The sequence below is a fragment of the Malus domestica genome, chromosome 04 (assembly GCF_042453785.1).
Source record: "Malus domestica chromosome 04, GDT2T_hap1".
NCBI classification, from domain to species: Eukaryota; Viridiplantae; Streptophyta; class Magnoliopsida; order Rosales; family Rosaceae; genus Malus; species Malus domestica.
In genome coordinates, this window is record NC_091664.1 from 26,265,849 (window position 1) to 26,284,377 (window position 18,529).

An 18,529-nucleotide genomic window follows, 5' to 3' on the forward strand; every position below is an offset into this window, starting at 1 on the left:
TGCCCCACTGCCACTGTGGTTTGGCTCTCCTCTTTGATACCGTCGAAATCCACAGAGCATCTGTCAACCCTAACAACTCCATTGGAGACATGGGAGCCTCCTCCTGGCTTAGCTTGTTTCTGAAGGTTAACGTTGATGGGTCTTGGAAGCCTCCCATGACAGCAAGCGGATTGAATCATCAGCCACAAAACGCGCACAAAATTCAGACCATATAAATAAAAGATATGAAAATGAAGAACATCTTCTGCTTCCGCATGATCAACTCATGTGATTAACAAATCAATGATGGACATGTCATAATTAGAATTGTTCATATTTTAAATTACATTTTATCCCAAAATTTTTTATAAACGGAAATCATCTCGTGATGCACACATACCAAAACAAATGGACAAGTTTGGTAACAATAAAGATTTTTATGATGAACCTTCAATTTATTTGATATATATAAATAACCAACGATATGCAATTTAATTGATTTTTTAGCAAATATGATCTTTAATGGTGATTTTTGTTGTTGTTTTAAAAACGGTATTCTACCCTTTTGTTTTTGTTGGAAGGACATTTTCCTCTGAATGAGGAATTTGGGCTCGCAATTAGTTATATATAATGATTAGATATCAAACTCGTTATTTACGTGAGTTGAACTTGAAACTTTCTATTGTACAATATTACTAGAGTCTATATCACACCAACTAAGATCACCGCCACTTGTTAATGGATATAATTTACCTACTCAACTAAAGTAAAAAAGAACAAATTTTTTCTCTTCAACTAATATCATCACCACTTGTTAGAATTGAAACTACTTTATAATCTCATATGAATTACTTCTTTTTGTGAATAATTAGGTGCATTTATCTGTTAACAAATTATTGATTCACACGTCGTCATTGAATATAAGCTGAGATCATCTAGTACTCCACACTTATCGAACAAATCGACAAGCTTGATAACAATTAAGATTCTTATTCTTACGGTGAACTTTCCTTTTATTTAATAAATATTCTTTTGCTCGAGTTTATTTGATAAACCAAAGACATGCAATTTAATTCGTTTTAGCAAAATTGATCTTTAATGGTGAATTTTCTTATGTAATGATATTCTACTGCTTTTTTTTAAACAATATTTTACTATGAGTATTTGGGCTCACGATCAATCATCTACAATAATTACAAAGTGAAATTTTTATTTACGTGAGTTGAACTTGAAATATTTTATTTTACAATGTTACTAGAAGGAGTGATTCGGTGGTTAAGACGAATTTCAGGCCCGTATTTCACATAGTCATTGTTCTAAAAATTCCTGCCTAGCGGCGCTAGGCGGCTGACTGCTCCGATTAATGCCTAGGCGTTTAAGAAATGACACATAAACCTACTGAGGCGTCTGCCTAGCCCGCCTATATCTGCTTAGGTTGTGACTCATTTTGACAAAAAATAGATAACTTTCATTTTGCATTTTATTTTTTTTCCCATAAATTGTAAGAGACTTGTTGCATACTTAAATGAACACATATTATATTCTTATTCCCCATGTTTTTGTTATGTTCCAATACTTTATAATATATATGTCATTCTATTTTGTAGTTTATGATGAAATTATATATATTTAAAATATAAATAGACACTTATTTACACGAAATATAATTGATTTATTTAAATCTGTCTAGTCCGCCTAGGCGCTCGTCTAGGCTCCGCTTAGCTGCCTAAAAGCTAGGCCCCAACCCGCCGCCCAACTAGCACTTAACGTTTTTTAGAACCTTGCACATAAAACGTTCTGAGTTCGATTTTTAACACTAATGTATCACACGATGGTCAGCTGAAATGCCTTTGTGAGTCTTATTAGTTTTCAAAAAAGTGAATTGACTCTTTGGTTTTTGGCGTGGGGGATTAGCAGTTGGTTGACATTGGTCAATCAAAGGAATGACCAAATTAAAAATTAAAAAAAACAAGAGAGAGAAAGAAAGGGAGAGAGGGGGAGAGGGGGAGAGAGAGAGAGAGAGAGAGAGAGAGAGAGTCGAATTCATTGTTTAGAGAGGGTACATTGTTAGTTGTTGGGGGTGATTGGCCACTTCTCTCTTCTCGCGCTGTTCCTCATCGAGCGAGAAAGAGAACACAAAACACCCAAACAAATCCACCAAAATTCTCCATTTCCAAATTCCACCACACACACACCCAAACCTAATCTGCATTTCTCTCCTCCAAACCCTTAACCCCCTCTCTACCCATTTCCTCGATTCCCTCTACTCATCAATCGTCTCCGCCCCATCCCCAAAATTCCGCCTTTGGCACCGCCGCCCATGAAATTCCCTCCGCCGTCGTTTCGATTTAGGGTTTGGGCTTGTTCGATGCCATCTCTCCCCTGACAACTCCTTCGCCGGTTCGCTTTCGCAGGTTAGCTCTCTTTCTATCCAATTTCTTCGTTTCGCGTTCGTCAAGTTTTCTCTGGAGTTAATGCTTATAAGCAACACACGTCTTGTTTTCTTTTGGGATTTCTTGTTTTACACGGAAGAAATGATTCGTGTTGTATTTTTTAATCTTTATATGAATTGTGGCTTTGTTGCTTTGTTTAATATTTATTATCGTGTGATGGCCGTGGTTAGGGTTCGGGCAATTAGGCAAATGGAAGGGTCGGGTGGCAATCTGGACTCGTTTAGAGCTTCTCCGGGAAGCAGTAGTAATAGGCGGTATGGGGTGTTATCGGCTTCCAATATCATTCAGGCGCCAATTTCTACCTTGTTGGAGTACTGGGGTATTCTCCGCGGCCGCACTAATCACCAAGAAGGCGAGTCTTTGATTAACGGGCGTAGTGCTGCTGCGTTTAGGGATCACCGTCATAGTCAGCTAGATCAGTCACCGACAACGACAAGCAATGATGGGGAGGTTTCTATTAGGATAATTGGTGCAGGGGAACAGGAGCATGATAGGGAAGGACCTGGGATAGTAGCTGGACAGTTGAGGGAAGTTACTGCACCGCCAAATGATGTTTCTGTACCACCAATGGCTGGGGCGGCCTCTGTAGCATTGGGAACGGAGGAGGTGGGTCAGACAGATGGCAGAACGGATCGTAGTTCGGGAGAGGGAATTCCCCAATCGTTAAATGAAAGTGCTGCTGGAGAAGGAGGTGATGGATCTGGGGCTAATGGCAGGGATTCTTCTTACCAGAGATATGACATTCAGCAGGCTGCTAGGGGGATTGAACAAGTCCTGCCCTTTTCCTTGCTTCTATTGGTGGTCTTCATCCGCCAGCATTTGCAAGGTTAGTGTCCTGCCAACGTATTCTGCAAGTGTCGATTATGCTTTTGTACTGCAAAGGATAAATGTTTACTCATAGTGATAATGGGGTTGATGATACTCTTGGGAATTTTCTATTTCATGCTGCCCTAGTTTGCATTCGGATTCATAAGTGATAGCCTTTTCAGGATTGGTGTATATCTGAGAACCTAAAAGGAGTTGATTTCATTCTTATGAATTAATTGTGCATGCTTGCATTTGTACACTAATGATTATTAGTTGCAACTTCATATGGCATATTAAAGCTCACCTTTTTAGGCCATTTCTCCCTTCCTTCCAAATTAGTGACTTCTTTTCATTTTGCAATCATTACAGGTTTCTTTGTTACAATTTGGATTGCTGTCGTTATGTTCAAGTCAAATGATATATTAAAGAAACAGACAGCTTTGAAGGTATTCGGAATATAAACTTATTTGTTTTCCAACTTTCAGCTGAGGCTCTTGTGTTTTGTATTGTCATTTTTTGTTTGTTAAGAATAGATGCTTTTGGTGGCTGCAGGGAGAGAGGAAAATTGCAGTTCTAATAGGCATTTCTCTTGCATTCGTGTTGCATGTGGTTGGTGTTTACTGGTGGTACCAGAATGACGATCTTTTGCATCCATTAATTATGCTTCCTCCTAAAGTTATACCACCCTTCTGGCATGCTGTTTTCATCATCATGGTGAATGGTAAGAACCTCTTTCCTCCCAACTTGTTATCGTGGCCGTTCTCTTTTAAAAAACTTGCATTCTGCGGCAGCGCTCTCATGATAGCAATGATGAGTTAACATTTAGTTTTTGTTTCATATAAATATTCGAATCTCTTCGACAAGGGATGATTCACTATTCAGAAGTAATTGTTTTTATGTAGTGTGTGAAACTTTTTTGGTGTGCAATTACAAATATTTTTTTAGCTTTCTGTTGTTGCAGATACTTTTTATTCACTATGAAGGGCGGAAGACGCCCATTTACTTTTACCTTGAATTTTGTTTGCCTTATGTCATATTTGAACGCTTTGTGCATGTCAGGCAAAATAGAAAAAAACGCTCCACACGTGTTTCTTCATCAAGGGTTCAGATAGAAAACTGTTATTGTTATCAGATGCTTCTTCTTTCCTATTTCTGTGTAAATTTTTTATGGGAAACTTATGTTAGTTAATTTTAGAGCCTTGCGATGCTTACTTCACATTGGTTATTTTCAGACACCTTGGTCCGGCAGGCAGCAATGGTGCTGAAGTGTTTTCTATTAATGTACTACAAAAACAGTAGAGGCCGAAACTATCGTAAGCAGGTGAGGTAATAAGTAGTTAAGCAAAACTAGATTTGGGCAAATTATTTTGTTGGAAAAGAATAAGCCAGGAGCTGGCTCAAGAGAGCTTATTTAATCACCTCTCATCTTCATTTGATTTTTAGAACAAAAATGAGGGGATTATGTTCATATAATTGACAGTTTTATCCTTTTTGTTTTCTCCAAAATTCTCCTGACTGAAGAAGTGCCTCTTTTATAGGGTCAAATGCTTACTCTGGTTGAGTATCTACTGCTCTTGTACCGTGCCTTGTTGCCAACACCAGTGTGGTATCGGTTCTTCTTGAACAAAGAATATGGGAGTCTCTTTTCGTCACTAATGACAGGGTTATATTTGACTTTCAAGCTCACATCTGTTGTTGAGAAGGTAATAGTTTTATGCGTTTGATATCTGTCAAGTTTTCTGACTTCTTCATTAAGAACATCTTTGAGAATGAGTTGTTTCTCATGTGTTATTACTGTTTATGCCCCTCCCCTTGTTTGCTATGGTTAGGTACAATCCTTCTTTGCTGCATTGAAGGCATTGTCACGTAAGGAGGTGCACTATGGGGCATATGCAACATCAGAACAGGTAAACCGGATTTCTTGTTCTGCCACTAGAATTTGCTATGCAGTTGAATGGACTGTATAGGTCCAAACTACATGCAAGTTAGCGGTACTTTTCCCGCAGGATAATAGTTTCTTCCCAAATAAGTACGAAACTAATGTGCTAATGTACTCTATCGCTCGATGCTTAATGTGGAGCTTTGTGTAGCACATCCAGAATATAAACAACATCTGATTGATGAGCTCAATCCTTTGCAAGCTCTATTTGTTACAATTTGAGTATTGAGGGTTTCCTTTTTATTGTTGTCATCAGTTGTTAGTTTATGATTACAATCTAAACGTCTTTAAACCTGTGAATGGAATATTTTGGAACTAAAAGTTGGCTTCATTCTTTCTTGGGTTCAATCCCAATGCCAATGCTGGCATTCAAACTAATCATGCACTGAATTTAATTTCTGTTACTATTTGTCAGCTACGAATTAGTTAGATTAAGAACAAAATCTGACATAACTTTTTTTCCTTGGGATTTTAAGGTTTTATGTGTTTCATTTCGGTAATTATGATACTTTCATGGAAGAGCTTGTAGTTCATGAATTCTCAGTTGTTGGTTGTTTGATGCAGGTCAATGCAGCTGGCGATTTATGTGCTATTTGCCAGGAGAAGATGCATGCTCCTATCCTACTGCGATGTAAACACATCTTTTGTGAGGACTGCGTATCAGAGTGGTTTGTTTACTTCTCCTGTGCTACCAATTTATCATCTTTGAGAAACAAATTAGAATGATGATTTCTTGTTAAAATTTGTTTCCATTTCCACGGAATGGGATCATATCCATGTAATTCTCCGAAAGAATGAATGAACATGTATTACACTGCTATGCTCGTGGTACGCGTTCTGGCTGGCTGACACACTTATTATTTTTCTTCCAGGTTTGAGAGGGAGCGGACGTGCCCGTTATGCAGAGCTTTGGTTAAACCCGCAGATATCAGATCATTCGGCGATGGATCAACGAGTTTGTTTTTCCAGCTGTTCTGAAGCAACCATCCACTGTAAAAAAAAAAAAAGGAACCCGAAGAATTTTTGGTCTGCCTTGTTCACGTCTTGCCCTCGCAAAAATATTAGAACGGTCGGGTATAACTGAACTTGGTACTGTTCATACGTCGTATCGAGAAAATGTCAAATGTATGTAATGCGCCAATTTAAGCAACAGAAGTTGTTTTGATCACACACCATTACTATAAATATCTGTTTATTTTGCCATTTTATTGTTACGTTTGCGTCACGTCGCCCGTCAATTGTGAGGCAAAGCTAACTTCCCACCGCCTACTTCTGCTCCTCTTTCTTTAGAATCTTCCCTCTTCTAAATGTATATATAGGATGGTTCGCCAACGCCTCTCTCCAACCTTAATCGATCCGAATGTAACATCTTTGACCGGAATCTCTCTCGATTGCATTCTTTCACTTGATTTGAGAAGTTCTGACGGCGTTTTGATCCGGATATGGTGATGGCAAAGGGAGGGAGGTACGTACACGGCTGGGTGGAAGTTGCACCACCCCAGGTGATATCCCACGAAAAATGTTCGAATTTTCCGAAACTGGAGACGATTGCCGAAGAAGGGTCGGAGAGCTTCGAGATTCTGCCGAAGAGGGTGGTGTTTCTTCTTCCGGTGTTCTTTTCTTTGGTTTCTTACCTCATACTGTATCGTCAGATCGTTTGATGTAGGGAAGGGGGAAAATAGATGGGCAGATTAGGAATGTGAGGCCCTTTGATAGCTTCTGAAATTGTTTGTCTTGCAAATTGCAAAAACAGAAAAAATAAAAAAACTCTGAATTCATTGGAAGAAGTTTCCTCTCCCTCCATTTTTCTAAATGCATGCATGAATGTGATGATATTTAATTTTGAGAGGATAAAGAATTAGATCCGAAGTTTGTTCCACTCAGTGTTTAAAATATCACGGAATTGTCGATATTTTTGTCGAAATATCGGAAAAATCAAGAATTCATATGGAAAAAGAGGTGAAATGCAAGCTGCACCCTACTTCGGCAATATATAGGAATGAATACCAACATTATTTACCGATTCACTACATAAATTTTGCCGGAACTCGTTGTAGATTTCAAATTTTTTTTGAGATTTTTTTCTTTAATTTCGACTAAATCTGAATGAATTGATACCCACACCATTGCAAATTTTCATAATTTTCGTCAAAAGCATCTGATATCGATATATTCATAGATTTACATATCGATATTTTAAACACTGGTTTCACTGTATTTGTTTCTAGAAGTTTTATTGAATTTTTAAAGGAAAAATCACAATGTTATAATAAAAGAAACAAGTGTAATTATAAACCACTCATTTTAAAGAGAAATTTCGATAAGATTGTCTGATACCGATGAGACTAGTATAATATTGGGCGAGACTAAAATTTAAAAGATTACTATTATATAAAAATGTGTTAGGAAATGCAAACTTCACCCTACTTCGACGATATATAGGAAAATCAATGAATACCAATGATGTAATATCCCACATCGTCCAGGGGATTGATCCTTAAATGTATATTCCCATCACTACCTAGCACGAGGCCTTTTGGGAGCTCACTGGCTTCGGGTTACGTAGGAACTCCGAAGTTAAGCGAGAAGGAGGCCAGAGCACTCTCAGGATGGGTGACCCACTGGAAAGTTGCTCGTGAGTTCCCAAAAACAAAACCGTGAGGGAATGGTAAGCCCAAAGCAAACAATATCGTGCTACAGTGGTGGACCCGACCCGGGCCCCTAAGGGGGGTGGATTGTAACATCCCACATCGGCCAGGGGAGTGATCCTTAAATGTATATTCCCATCCCTACCTAGCACGAGGCTTTTTGGGAGCTCACTGGCTTCGGGTTACGTAGGAACTCCGAAGTTAAGCGAGAAGGAGACCAGAGCACTCCCAGGATGGGTGACCCACTGGGAAGTTGCTCGTGAGTTCCCAAAAACAAAACAGTGAGGGAATGGTAAGCCCAAAGCAGGACAATATCGTGCTATGGTGGTGGACCCGACCCGGGCCCCTAAGGGGGGTGGATTGTAACATCCCACATCGGCCAGGGGAGTGATCCTTAAATGTATATTCCCATCCCTACCTAGCACGAGGCCTTTTGGGAGCTCACTAGCTTCGGGTTACGTAGGAACTCCGAAGTTAAGCGAGAAGAAGGCCAGAGCACTCCTAGGATGGGTGACCCACTGGGAAGTTGCTCGTGAGTTCCTAAAAACAAAATCGTGAGGGAATAGTAAGCCCAAAGCGGACAATATCGTGCTACGGTGGTGGAACGGGCCCGGAATGTGGTGGACCCAGGCCGGGATGTGACAAATGATATTTACCAATTCTCTACATAAATTTTGCTGGAACTCGTTGTAGATTTCAAAATTTTGAATTTGTTTTTGAGAAATTTTTCTTTAATTTCGACTAAATCTGAATGAGTTGAAACCAACACCATTGCAAATTTTCGTAATTTCCATCGAAAGTCACCAATATTGATATGTCCATAAATTTACATATCAATATTTGAAACACTGGTTTCACTGTATTTGTTTCTAGGCTTTTTATTTAATTTTTAAAGGAAAAATCGCAATGTTATAATAAAAGAAACAAGAGTAATTATAAACCCTCTCATTTTGAAGAGAAATTTCGATAAGATTGTCTGATATTGATGAGACTAGTATAATATTGGCGAGACTAAAATTTAAAAGATTACTATTATATAAAAAAGTTTTACAAATAACGTGGTCGGACACACTTACTCATGATTCTTTTTATTTTATTAAATCTTACCATTCATTTCATTGTGGTGTTTCATGTCGTGAAGGATTTCCCCATCCTCTTTCTAACCTTTGTCCGGGTCAAATGATTGGATTTCCAACACATGAGAAGTTAGACAAATTGCCCAAATTTGATACAATTAAAATCTCGTTTAATAATTATTTTGTTTGAGCAAGCGATATTAAGGAGAAACTATCCGACAACAAAACCTCAAGTGCAGGGATGAATGCTCTAAATATTTTGAGCTACAAAGGCCACAAAACTATCAATATTATTTAGAACAACAAATACAAATTAACGAAACAAGAATTCTGGAAACTCAAGAACAAATATCGTGCACACTGGCTGTACAAGGAAGGAATTGTTTTATCTTGTGGTAAGAGGTAAATAGGGCACTAGAAATAAACCCAAACCTCAAACAAAACATAACAAAATATTACATCCACTGATTGATAAAGTTGCTGGCAGAAGAAGAATTCCCCCTTCCCCCTTCCTTCTTCCTCTTCCCCTCTCCAAGAGGAAAAGGAAGGAAACAAATTAAAAAATGCTACACTAATAATGCTTAAGCAGAAGTAGGAGGAGGTCTTTTAGTATCTTCTGCTGCTACTGAGAGTGTTTTAGTAGCGGCTTCTGCTGTTGTCGGCGATTTAGTTATACTTTCCGCTGTAGGAGGTGTTTTTGTAGTAGCTTCTGTTGAAGAAGGTGTTTTACCATCTGCTTTCTTGTGAGCTAAGGTATCGTTGCCCGGCATGGCCAGATTTACAAAAACGTCTTTATTTTCTTGTGGCTTGGTAAGGACAGGTGATATATCTTTAGTAGCTGGTGAGGTTGCAGATGAAGAGTCCTCTGGAGGCGGGGATGGGGGTGCTGATGAGGGCGGGGAAATGGAGAGCATCCTGGAGACGCCGGTGGGGCTGGTTAAGGGGTTAACTTGTGTGACTTCTTCATCATCTTCTAAATACACAACATCCTGCATTGTCAGCTGGTGGTATTCAACAATTTCCCTCAGGAACCGATTCTCGCGTGCATAAACTGAATTCTCATTCGCTAATCGAGCCTTCTCCGCCAGAAGTGTCTCCAGTTGAAGGCGGATCTGATATGATCACATGTATATGTATGTCAGAAACATTTCTAAATTGCATTTAGTCGCACTATTCGAGCGATTTTCTAATTTAAACCATACTCAGGGAAGGAGAATTAAACTTGGATGCGGATGGGGGCACAATGTCCTAGCCAAATTGCAGTTAGTCGTACTATTCTACTTGTGGATCGTCGGTAAGTACAATGACAACGGAAGGGAAAAACAGAAACATACCAAGTCATCATCAGCTCTGTGGTTCCCCTTGTCACGATTCTCGCGAAGGCATTTATTTTCTTCTTCTAGTTGAGAACATCGTTCCTTTGCAAAAGCCAGATCTGCCTTGACGGTTTTCAGCTCCCGAAGAAGTAATTTTGCTTTGGCAGCTGTTGCCATTGCAACCTGTGACAAAAAACAAACACCATTTATGCATTCATCCGGCTCAAGGTAAGTCTAAATGAATCGCAAACGAAAAGCAAAAATCACATCCAAAGCACTTTATCAACATATAATTCAGCTCAAGTCAGATCATTTCGTCTTGTCATTACACAAACCAGTCACACATAATTGCCACCTTACGTCGCGTGATGCCTTGAGTTGAGTATCATGGTTCTTAGGCTGCAGCGGTGAACTGTTGTGGTTCCCATAATAAGAAGCTTGATTTTGTGAATCTGGATTGTCTCCTCTTCGTTTAATTTGCTTTTGGATGTCGGCGGTCTTATTCTCCACCATCGTTCGACCTTCCTGAAAACCAAACACAAAAACACAAGGCACATTATGAACATACTTGTCTCCCAAAGTACTAAACTCGACATACATCCATTATCTACAATTAGCAAGCAAGGAATTTTAAATACCTCGAAAGCCTTCTCAAACGTGTCCCCGAGCTGATTAAGGGAAGTCGTGATTTTATCCAAGCCCTTTCGGATTGTAGGATTTTCCGTTCTTCTAGAGTTGTCATATGACTGATAATATGGTTGTTGTTGGAACTGTCTCCAAAAGGGAAAGATACAACAAAACTCAGCAATCAAAATACCAAAAACTAAAACGAAATGGTAAACTAACGGTGTCTGAGATGTGTGTATTTGTAGAGAAAGTAGGAAACTTGAAGGAAGCCCATTTCATAATTTCATACAAAGATCATGTTGGAGATTCACCTGAGCGCCACCGGAGGCAACGGAGGGCTTTGATCTGAGCCCTCCAGCAATATCATCTTGTGGAAATTCACCATCCTCTTCAAGAATGGCCTTAGCTTTCCGAGCCAGAACACCCCAAAACCCGGATTTTGCAGATGCATCGTCATATGCAGAGAAGTCCTGCATTATTTATAGCTATGATCACAATCTCCTCACTTTTGTCAATAAGACGATATTCTAGACAACTTTAATCTACATCAAATGATTCAAACTCGGAGTCTGCATACTATCCTGACCAACTGGCCGAACTCATGTACCGCAATCACAATTCAATACAAATAAAACCAACCCAGATAAGCAGATCGGATCAGAAAACATATAATTATTACGGAATTTAAAATTTCCAGAAGAATGACTGAAAGATTCACGGCAGTTAGAACAAAAGGAAACCTTGGATCGGTTGTTGCGTTCGACGGAAAGCGCAGAAGCACGAATGGCCTGAGCGGCGAGAGACGAAGATGAAGAACCGGAGAAGGAAGACGAAGACTGCAGAAGGGAAGATGAATTCGGTGCAGAATTGTCGTCTGGGGGGCGATGAATGATCTCTTCTTTGAAGGTTGACGACCTTGTTATCCCCTGCTTTCTCCTGTACGCCATTTCCGCTGCGGGAGCTTTACGTATTAGTGGTTAACGGGTTGACTGGATATTATTCCCTTTCGACAATCGTCACCGTCGCGATGACAACGACGGACGAGGAGGAGAAGGAGGAGGAAGAAGGCGGTTGGTTATTTTTGGGTGGCGTAAGTAACCAACTCTTCCGCCTTTTCTTCTCCGAGCAAATAAAAAACCGAAATACGAAATGAACGAATGTTATACCGCAAAACACACACACAAAACAGAAACAGAAAAAAATTTAGAACTCAGCCATTTTTAACTAATAAAAGTAACACTTGGAAATGCGACAATCCAAATTCACGTTTATAACATATTTACTTATTTGAAACGAAAGAAATTAACGTTTCAAGAAAATCATAATTACGTATGAGATCGACCGCCCTTGATTAATCAAAATGTTAATGCAAGGGAAGTCATGGACTGAAATACGTGCATGGTTACTTGTAATGGATTTATAACTAAAAATATCCTAATGGGCTAATATCAATGCCACGTATGCTTATAAATAGTTAGAGCTCGTATATTAGTGATTTTAAAATGGTTGAAAGTGTTTTTGGTTAAAATATTTTTAGAACAAATCTTTAGTAAAAATACAAGTGAATTATGAAAAAAATACTTGAAGTGCTTTCAGGAAAAAAACATATAACTAACACAATTACTTTTGAAACCAATAAAATATTTCTCTAAAAATACTTTCAGTTATTTTACGAGCCCTTATAAATCAAAATTAACTCCAATAGGAAAATACTCAGTATTAGCGAATCAGATTAAGAGGCTTTACCTTTCTGATATAGATTAATCATTGTGTTCCCACTAAATCGACCTAATTTCGAGTAAAAAAAAAGGGAAAGAAATTAAGTAAAGAAGATGCAACCTAATAATTTGGAGGGGGAGAGCCGCATAAACGGATGAGGATCCTCTCTCCGGATCATCTTTTACATCTTAATCGTTCATCGTACATTTTGCAACTAGGTTTCATTAGGTGTTATTTATGTTTAATTTTATATTTACAATTCAAAATAATTTTTTACTGTACAATGTACAATATACAATGAACGGTTAAAATGAAAAAATCTTTAAAATTCTTCCAATTTGAATGCGGATAGGATCCAAATCCCGCATAAACATGTTGTAAAATGTTGTAATGTGTTGTCGTGGGATAACTCACGAATATGTTGGAGAGGAAGTTTTAATGTTTGGAAGTGGACCCCTTGCCAGCTGTTTGACGTGAGAGCCATGCTTTTATAATCTATGGATTATATCGGATTATCTAATTAATTGCTTCATCAACAAGTAACCCTATTTGTATGCTACCTCACTCTCTCTGTACGTATAATGTGCTCGGTAATTGCTAGGGGTGGAAAGAAACCGAAAACCCGAAACCGACCCGATTCGTATTGAAACTGAATCGAAAAAAATATATAATACATAAAATCTCTACCTATATGCATAATTCTTTTTATAAGCATCAAATCTTACTTATCATATTACTCTGCATCGTAAACGGCTCATGTAATTAAGGACCTGAATTATCTGCCCTCCCCCATCCCATACCCTTCCCATCCCCTCTTATTTCTGTGGTCAATGTTAAGTCATGTCAACATTTTATATTCCCATTGTTTTTTGTATTATTATTTCTATAAAATAATCAATATAAAATGTTGACGTGACTTAACCATGACCACAAAAATAGGAGGGGATAGGAAGAGTTTGAGATGGGGGGGGGCAGACAATCCAGATCCTGTAATTAAACCCGTAACTAGTAACCACGTAAACCCTAAACCAAAATATAATATTAAAAAAAAACCTACTTATCCTAGAGCTTAGTTTAGTTATGGAGAAGTAGAAGCACTTCCAAGTTCTTTTCCGAAAACACTTGGAATTATTAAAAAAAAATGTTGAAACGGATGAGGAGGGAAATTCAAACTTGGTGTAGAGAAAAAATACAGAGTTTTAGCCAACTTGGCAAAGCTCATGTCTGTATACCCGCGATGCTATTAAATCGCAACTTTAGGACTTTTTATTAATAATAGTGCCAGAAAGGGGATCTTTTCACTTTTAGAATTTAACTAGCTTTCTTACAAGTTACAGCTGAAGAGCTAAATCAGTATACTGACTACCGAGTACCCACTGATGATTGGTTTTGGTTATCACCATAAAGCTGCTGATTTCTCATCTCTCTCTGATAGTTTTATCTCGGCTGGGAAGACCATCAGCTCTGCACCCAAACCTTTCTGCAAGCTTAATCTATCTTGTCCTGAAGAATTTATCCTACCAAGTTGGGCTCTCAAATATGGCAGATCAAATGTGAACTGTTGAGCCAGCATTGGCCTGCCTTGGTCGGGTTTCGACGCTTGGGTTGCCTCAGAGTTTGTCTGATCATCATCTCCTCTCAAATGCAATGAACTCAGTTTGTTCTTAGTTTTGCTAAAACTAGCAAATCCCATGTTGTTCCTCAACCTTGGGTCCAAGAAATTTGACTGAGAACTATAATCTGAAGGCTGCTTCAAGGGTTGTGCTTGATTAACCGACTTCCATTGGTTCAGTATCATTGGTGTCGAGTTGTTGCCTGTGTTTTTGAAGCCGGAAACTGAGCAACTGTTGTCTGCAAGTCCAGCATGATGAGATTTCAAGGAAGAAGAGTTCGGATGAATTTCATTGCATTGGACTTTCCCTCCAACTGTAGGACCTTGGATGCCCATTTCATCACCTAAAGAACCCTTTTTTCCAGTGATTTTCGTAGTTGAAGGATGCTCATTAAGTTTGTCCTGGAAATTATGACTTGGTGGTGAAGTAAACACATTGCTCAGAGGACTAGGTGCCAATTGGGAAGAGGTGGATGCCAAAGGAGCTTGACTTTTATGCATTTCGGAACATCCAAGTAACTTCTTTCTAGCAATCTTCTGAGCTGTTGGTCCTAAATCTTTAACATATAACATCAAGCTTTCAGTGTAACCAATGTCTTGATGAGTCACCTACACCAAAAAATGACTTGTTCTCATGGCGGATTTCATGACATCCATCATCGGAAAACACAAATGAAAATCTGATTCAGTTTTCTTAGCCTTGCAGGAAATATGTGCTGTCTATAACACTTGTGCGTAACACAAACACAAGAAAAGAATACTTACATGCTCAAGTTGTTTTAATTTACTAATTACTGTCAGACTTGTCGATTCATCCTCATCAAGGAAGGATGTCCAAGGTCTATATGTGCTGCGCGGATCTCCTTCGAACGATCTAGATCTTCTACCATCGTGAGTACCTGTTATTAACAAACACAAGATTCAAGGTTCTCAAGTTTTAACTTTGTAGACTTTGTAATTACAAAGTTAGCATTAAAGCATTACATCTAGTTTGCATGTTACCAGAAAGAACTCTGTGCTCTCTTGCATCAATATAACTGGAACACCCAATCTTTACTTGACTTCTCCTGAAATTTCATGAACTCCTAAGTGAGCACGGCATAGATTTCAACGTTTCTCCAAGTTTCATGGAAAGGGATTTGGTAGTTTTTTAACAACTTTAAGATATGAGCTAGAAGCTGACCTGCCAGCTTCACCTTGAGCTTTCCTACCACTTCTTTGTCTTGTTTCTGAGAATTCTAGTTCAAAGTTGTTGGGAGAGGTTTTCAAAACATGAAATACCTTCTTCGCTAGTTCGTGAATGGCACGAGCCTGTAAAAACCAAGTGGTTTTATTCTGTCGTGGACTATAGTAAGATTTTCTAGTTGGAGAATTCAGAGTAAACTTTCCAAAAGTTTTCAAGAGGTCCAATTAGCATACCTGTCTAAAATAAATGGTAGCTGTAGAATTAAAATGCATTGCATTTTCTGTTATTAAGAATGCATCATGCTGCAAACAGTTCACTAATTATCAGTTAGATGATAAATCAGATGTCACATTAGATAATATTCAAATACCAAACAGTCTAAATAGCCAAATGTATAGCTTTTGATAATTGCTGAACCAATTTAGGGTAAGTTGTCCCCAAAATCGTTATGAACTTGTCTAAATTAGCTTCTTATTTGAACTTTTTCTGCCTTATGGTGAAAAAGTAAACTACATTTAAAGCAGAAATAGTTTTTGAGAAAGGTTACCTCAAATTGTTCAAGATTCTTATACATTCCTTCATGAAGTTTAGCCCTCATGGTCCCGAAATCCATAGGCTCTTCGATGATTTCATAGTAACCCTCAACCTTGTAAAAAAGTAGAAAACAATAGAAAACAATAACTGAAAAGAGAAGGAAACGTTCACCTTATGAGATGACAATGTAAAAACAAGATATGCACCTCATTCGGGTCAACTGGTTCAGCAAATATCTCATAGGTATCCTTCCTGCAATTTTCAAACACTATCAACGATTCAACATAAAGAAGAAAATTTATAGCAAAGGTATTTGAAATGTATATATGACAAAATTAAACCTTTGTAATTTGTCAAGGATAAGCTCAAGTATTCGTTTTTCCGGCAACCATTTTGCAGATTCAGTCGATGGTTGATCTAATACAAGCACAAAGTCAGAACGAAGTTCATTTTTGTTGCAAAATCATATAGTACAGAAAATGTACAGTGAGACTTGTCAAGGAAGAAATTAATGAGGTTAACCAGTAGAGGCAGCATGAACTCCAGGCTTTAGGCTATCTTTATCCTGCACAACCTGTTGATCTGATACAAAAAAACAAATAGACTGCAAATTCAACAGCAGCATTTCATTGAAATACAAGAGCAGGTAATTTAATCGGCAAAAAAGACTCACCAGTACTCGTTTGATGACCACCATCGCCATTTTCCACTCGACCCTGCACAACGCATTTTAAAATAGGAATTTGGAACTTTAGTGCAAACAACAGAAAGGGAATTGGGGGACTTGATTTAATATCCCGGGATTAATAAGTTAACCAAACAACGGCAAGTAAACCAGACTTACTAGTCCAATTTAATTGAAATAGTTACGAGTCACCAAACGAGAATATTGTCACATCCTATCCCACAACAGTACTAAAATTTGAAACCGAGAGCAAACAACATAATGTTAATATGATATACGAAAACCCCAACATTTATAAGTTCACCGAACAGCAACGAGTACACTATAGTCCAATCTAACTGAAATAATCGGGTCCAGGACGAGCCATCAAACGAGATGTGACAATACAATAGTGTCACAAAGGGAAACAGAAAACAAGAAGCAACTTTCCTGATCCAGTGGGGAAGAAGGTGCAGTGGCAGCTACTTCATCAACAGGTCTGAGTTTTCTCTTCTTTCTGTCCCTTGTCCAGAAAGCAGGTCCCTTATCCTTCCCCACCTGGCTCTTCAACCGCTGCTGTGTACAAATACGACTACCAGCATTAGCAGTCGCAGTAGGACCAGTCGCACCCACAAGCCTCGGCAGCTGATCAGCCTTACATGCTTCCAAAGCAGATAATCTGGGGCTCCTCCTGTGGCCCTCCACCTTCCATTTTAACTTGTCCAATTTTCTACTGCGCAAACAGTTCATAAACAATTACCAAAACCCACAGAAAAAAGAAACCCACATTGTTAAAGTTGAAAACTTTCAGACCAAAAAAAGACAAAGATGAGAACTTTCGGACATCCTCGTACGTTTTTGCACACAGGAACAAAAACCCACCTAGACATTTTCACAAACAACAAATGTATCAGCTTTGCCGGGGTTTCGGGGGGTTTAGCTTTTACCAGGTGGCTTCTGTGTTTCGTGTTGGTTTATAAAACAGAGGAAGGAAGAGGAGGTGAAATATGCAGGTGAAAAATGTGAGATCAGAAGGACGATCATGAGAGATTACAGTTTTGCAGAGGGTTGTTGTTTCTTTGTATGAGAGATATGTGAATATTCTGGTTAAGGTAAAATTGTTAAAACCCCAAATGTGTGTTTCTATTTGGTGCCTATTTTGTTCCATACCAGGCTCCCCCAGCATTATCCTAAAACGATGGATACAATTATTATTTTCCTGATTTTCTTTGTAATGTAATAATAACTGAAAGTTAGTGATTTTCACTCTCTTATTGGTTGGAGATGCGACCACCTCATGTCGGAAAATTAACAAAATTAAATTCGATTTAACTTTTAATTATACTGAAGCTTTTTGTGATAATAGTAATACTCCAACAATTTTTATGTTGACACGCTAAACTCTTTTTATCTTTGTTTAAAAATTGTAAGTCTTTTATTTGGAGTCCAGTAACTGAAACAAAATGTCAAAATCTATACCTAATTGATGGAGGGAGAGGGGCATTTTTCAATTTTATCTTAATTCAATAGTCAATACAGTATGAAGAATAACTACTTAGCACTACGGCTTAGAGATATTCAACTTCACTCGTAAGTGAGAGATATTAGGTTTGATTATCGAATGACAAGTTCACTAACAAGTTATTATGACGAGCTTATTGTGATGATTTTTTGGGGTACGTCCGGAGTACTCCCCAAGAATTTTTGCTTATTAGCTTAGTCCAATTTCACATCCTTTATTGTAAATATACTATTGTAGTGAAAACAAAAATAACAGTTGAAAAATATGGTCAATAATACTTGCTGGGACTATACAATTCAGAGACTTTCTTGAGTGCTTTGAAGTATTCATTCTAAATGTTTTAACAATTAAATCTTTGTTTTAAAAAAAATCAAGATCTAAAAGTTAAAATACTCAGGAGACCGTGTAAACACCCATTTGTGTACAGACTCCCGCAGCAGCAACCCA

General features: G+C 38.3%; 3 protein-coding genes across 5 annotated transcripts; 1 reads left to right on the forward strand and 2 right to left on the reverse strand.

Annotated features, from left to right (window-relative positions):
- Positions 1–1,922: 1,922 nt before the first annotated feature.
- Positions 1,923–6,381, forward strand: LOC103433782 (uncharacterized). The gene is made up of 9 exons (XM_008372070.4): positions 1,923–2,393; positions 2,603–3,258; positions 3,609–3,685; positions 3,792–3,960; positions 4,472–4,560; positions 4,778–4,942; positions 5,069–5,146; positions 5,743–5,846; positions 6,051–6,381. Exons 2-9 carry the CDS (start codon positions 2,622–2,624, stop codon positions 6,154–6,156), a joined length of 1,425 nt encoding a protein of 474 aa, XP_008370292.3. The 5' UTR covers positions 1,923–2,393; positions 2,603–2,621; the 3' UTR covers positions 6,157–6,381.
- Positions 6,382–9,159: 2,778 nt separating this feature from the next.
- On the reverse strand, positions 9,160–12,035 carry LOC103418243 (uncharacterized). The gene is made up of 6 exons (XM_070820731.1): positions 11,586–12,035; positions 11,157–11,315; positions 10,857–10,988; positions 10,579–10,743; positions 10,237–10,401; positions 9,160–10,014 (listed from the first exon to the last, which is right to left on the reverse strand). The coding sequence occupies exons 1-6, from the start codon at positions 11,790–11,792 to the stop codon at positions 9,484–9,486; spliced, it is 1,359 nt and encodes a 452-aa protein (XP_070676832.1). The 5' UTR covers positions 11,793–12,035; the 3' UTR covers positions 9,160–9,483.
- A 1,772-nt stretch (positions 12,036–13,807) lies between these two features.
- LOC103433784 (uncharacterized) lies at positions 13,808–17,582 on the reverse strand. Of its 3 annotated transcripts, none has more exons than XM_070820734.1 (12): positions 17,443–17,582; positions 17,010–17,293; positions 16,570–16,611; positions 16,419–16,478; positions 16,238–16,313; positions 16,103–16,148; positions 15,910–16,008; positions 15,596–15,664; positions 15,360–15,487; positions 15,179–15,243; positions 14,942–15,075; positions 13,808–14,785 (listed from the first exon to the last, which is right to left on the reverse strand). In XM_070820734.1, exons 1-12 carry the CDS (start codon positions 17,448–17,450, stop codon positions 13,961–13,963), a joined length of 1,836 nt encoding a protein of 611 aa, XP_070676835.1. In that variant the 5' UTR covers positions 17,451–17,582; the 3' UTR covers positions 13,808–13,960. The 3 variants fall into 3 exon arrangements, with proteins under 3 accessions (XP_070676835.1, XP_070676833.1, XP_070676834.1); XM_070820732.1 differs by having other exon boundaries at positions 15,161–15,243; XM_070820733.1 differs by having other exon boundaries at positions 15,161–15,243; positions 17,010–17,290; positions 17,443–17,580.
- Positions 17,583–18,529: the final 947 nt, after the last annotated feature.

Excerpts from the sequence above, each read along its gene's own strand:
- LOC103433782 (XM_008372070.4), top strand. The coding sequence starts at position 2,622 with ATGGAAGGGTCGGGTGGCAATCTGGACTCGTTTAGAGCTTCTCCGGGA. Across the intron at positions 3,961-4,471 it reads TTTCATCATCATGGTGAATG|ACACCTTGGTCCGGCAGGCA; the intron begins GTAAGAACCTCT and ends GGTTATTTTCAG. Across the intron at positions 5,847-6,050 it reads GAGGACTGCGTATCAGAGTG|GTTTGAGAGGGAGCGGACGT; the intron begins GTTTGTTTACTT and ends TTTTTCTTCCAG.
- LOC103418243 (XM_070820731.1), bottom strand. The coding sequence starts at position 11,792 with ATGGCGTACAGGAGAAAGCAGGGGATAACAAGGTCGTCAACCTTCAAA. Across the intron at positions 11,316-11,585 it reads AACGCAACAACCGATCCAAG|GACTTCTCTGCATATGACGA; the intron begins GTTTCCTTTTGT and ends TAAATAATGCAG. Across the intron at positions 10,015-10,236 it reads ACAGAGCTGATGATGACTTG|ATCCGCCTTCAACTGGAGAC; the intron begins GTATGTTTCTGT and ends TGATCATATCAG.
- LOC103433784 (XM_070820732.1), bottom strand. Across the intron at positions 16,149-16,237 it reads ATCCTTGACAAATTACAAAG|GAAGGATACCTATGAGATAT; the intron begins GTTTAATTTTGT and ends TGAAAATTGCAG. Across the intron at positions 15,244-15,359 it reads GCTCAAGGTGAAGCTGGCAG|GAGAAGTCAAGTAAAGATTG; the intron begins GTCAGCTTCTAG and ends ATGAAATTTCAG.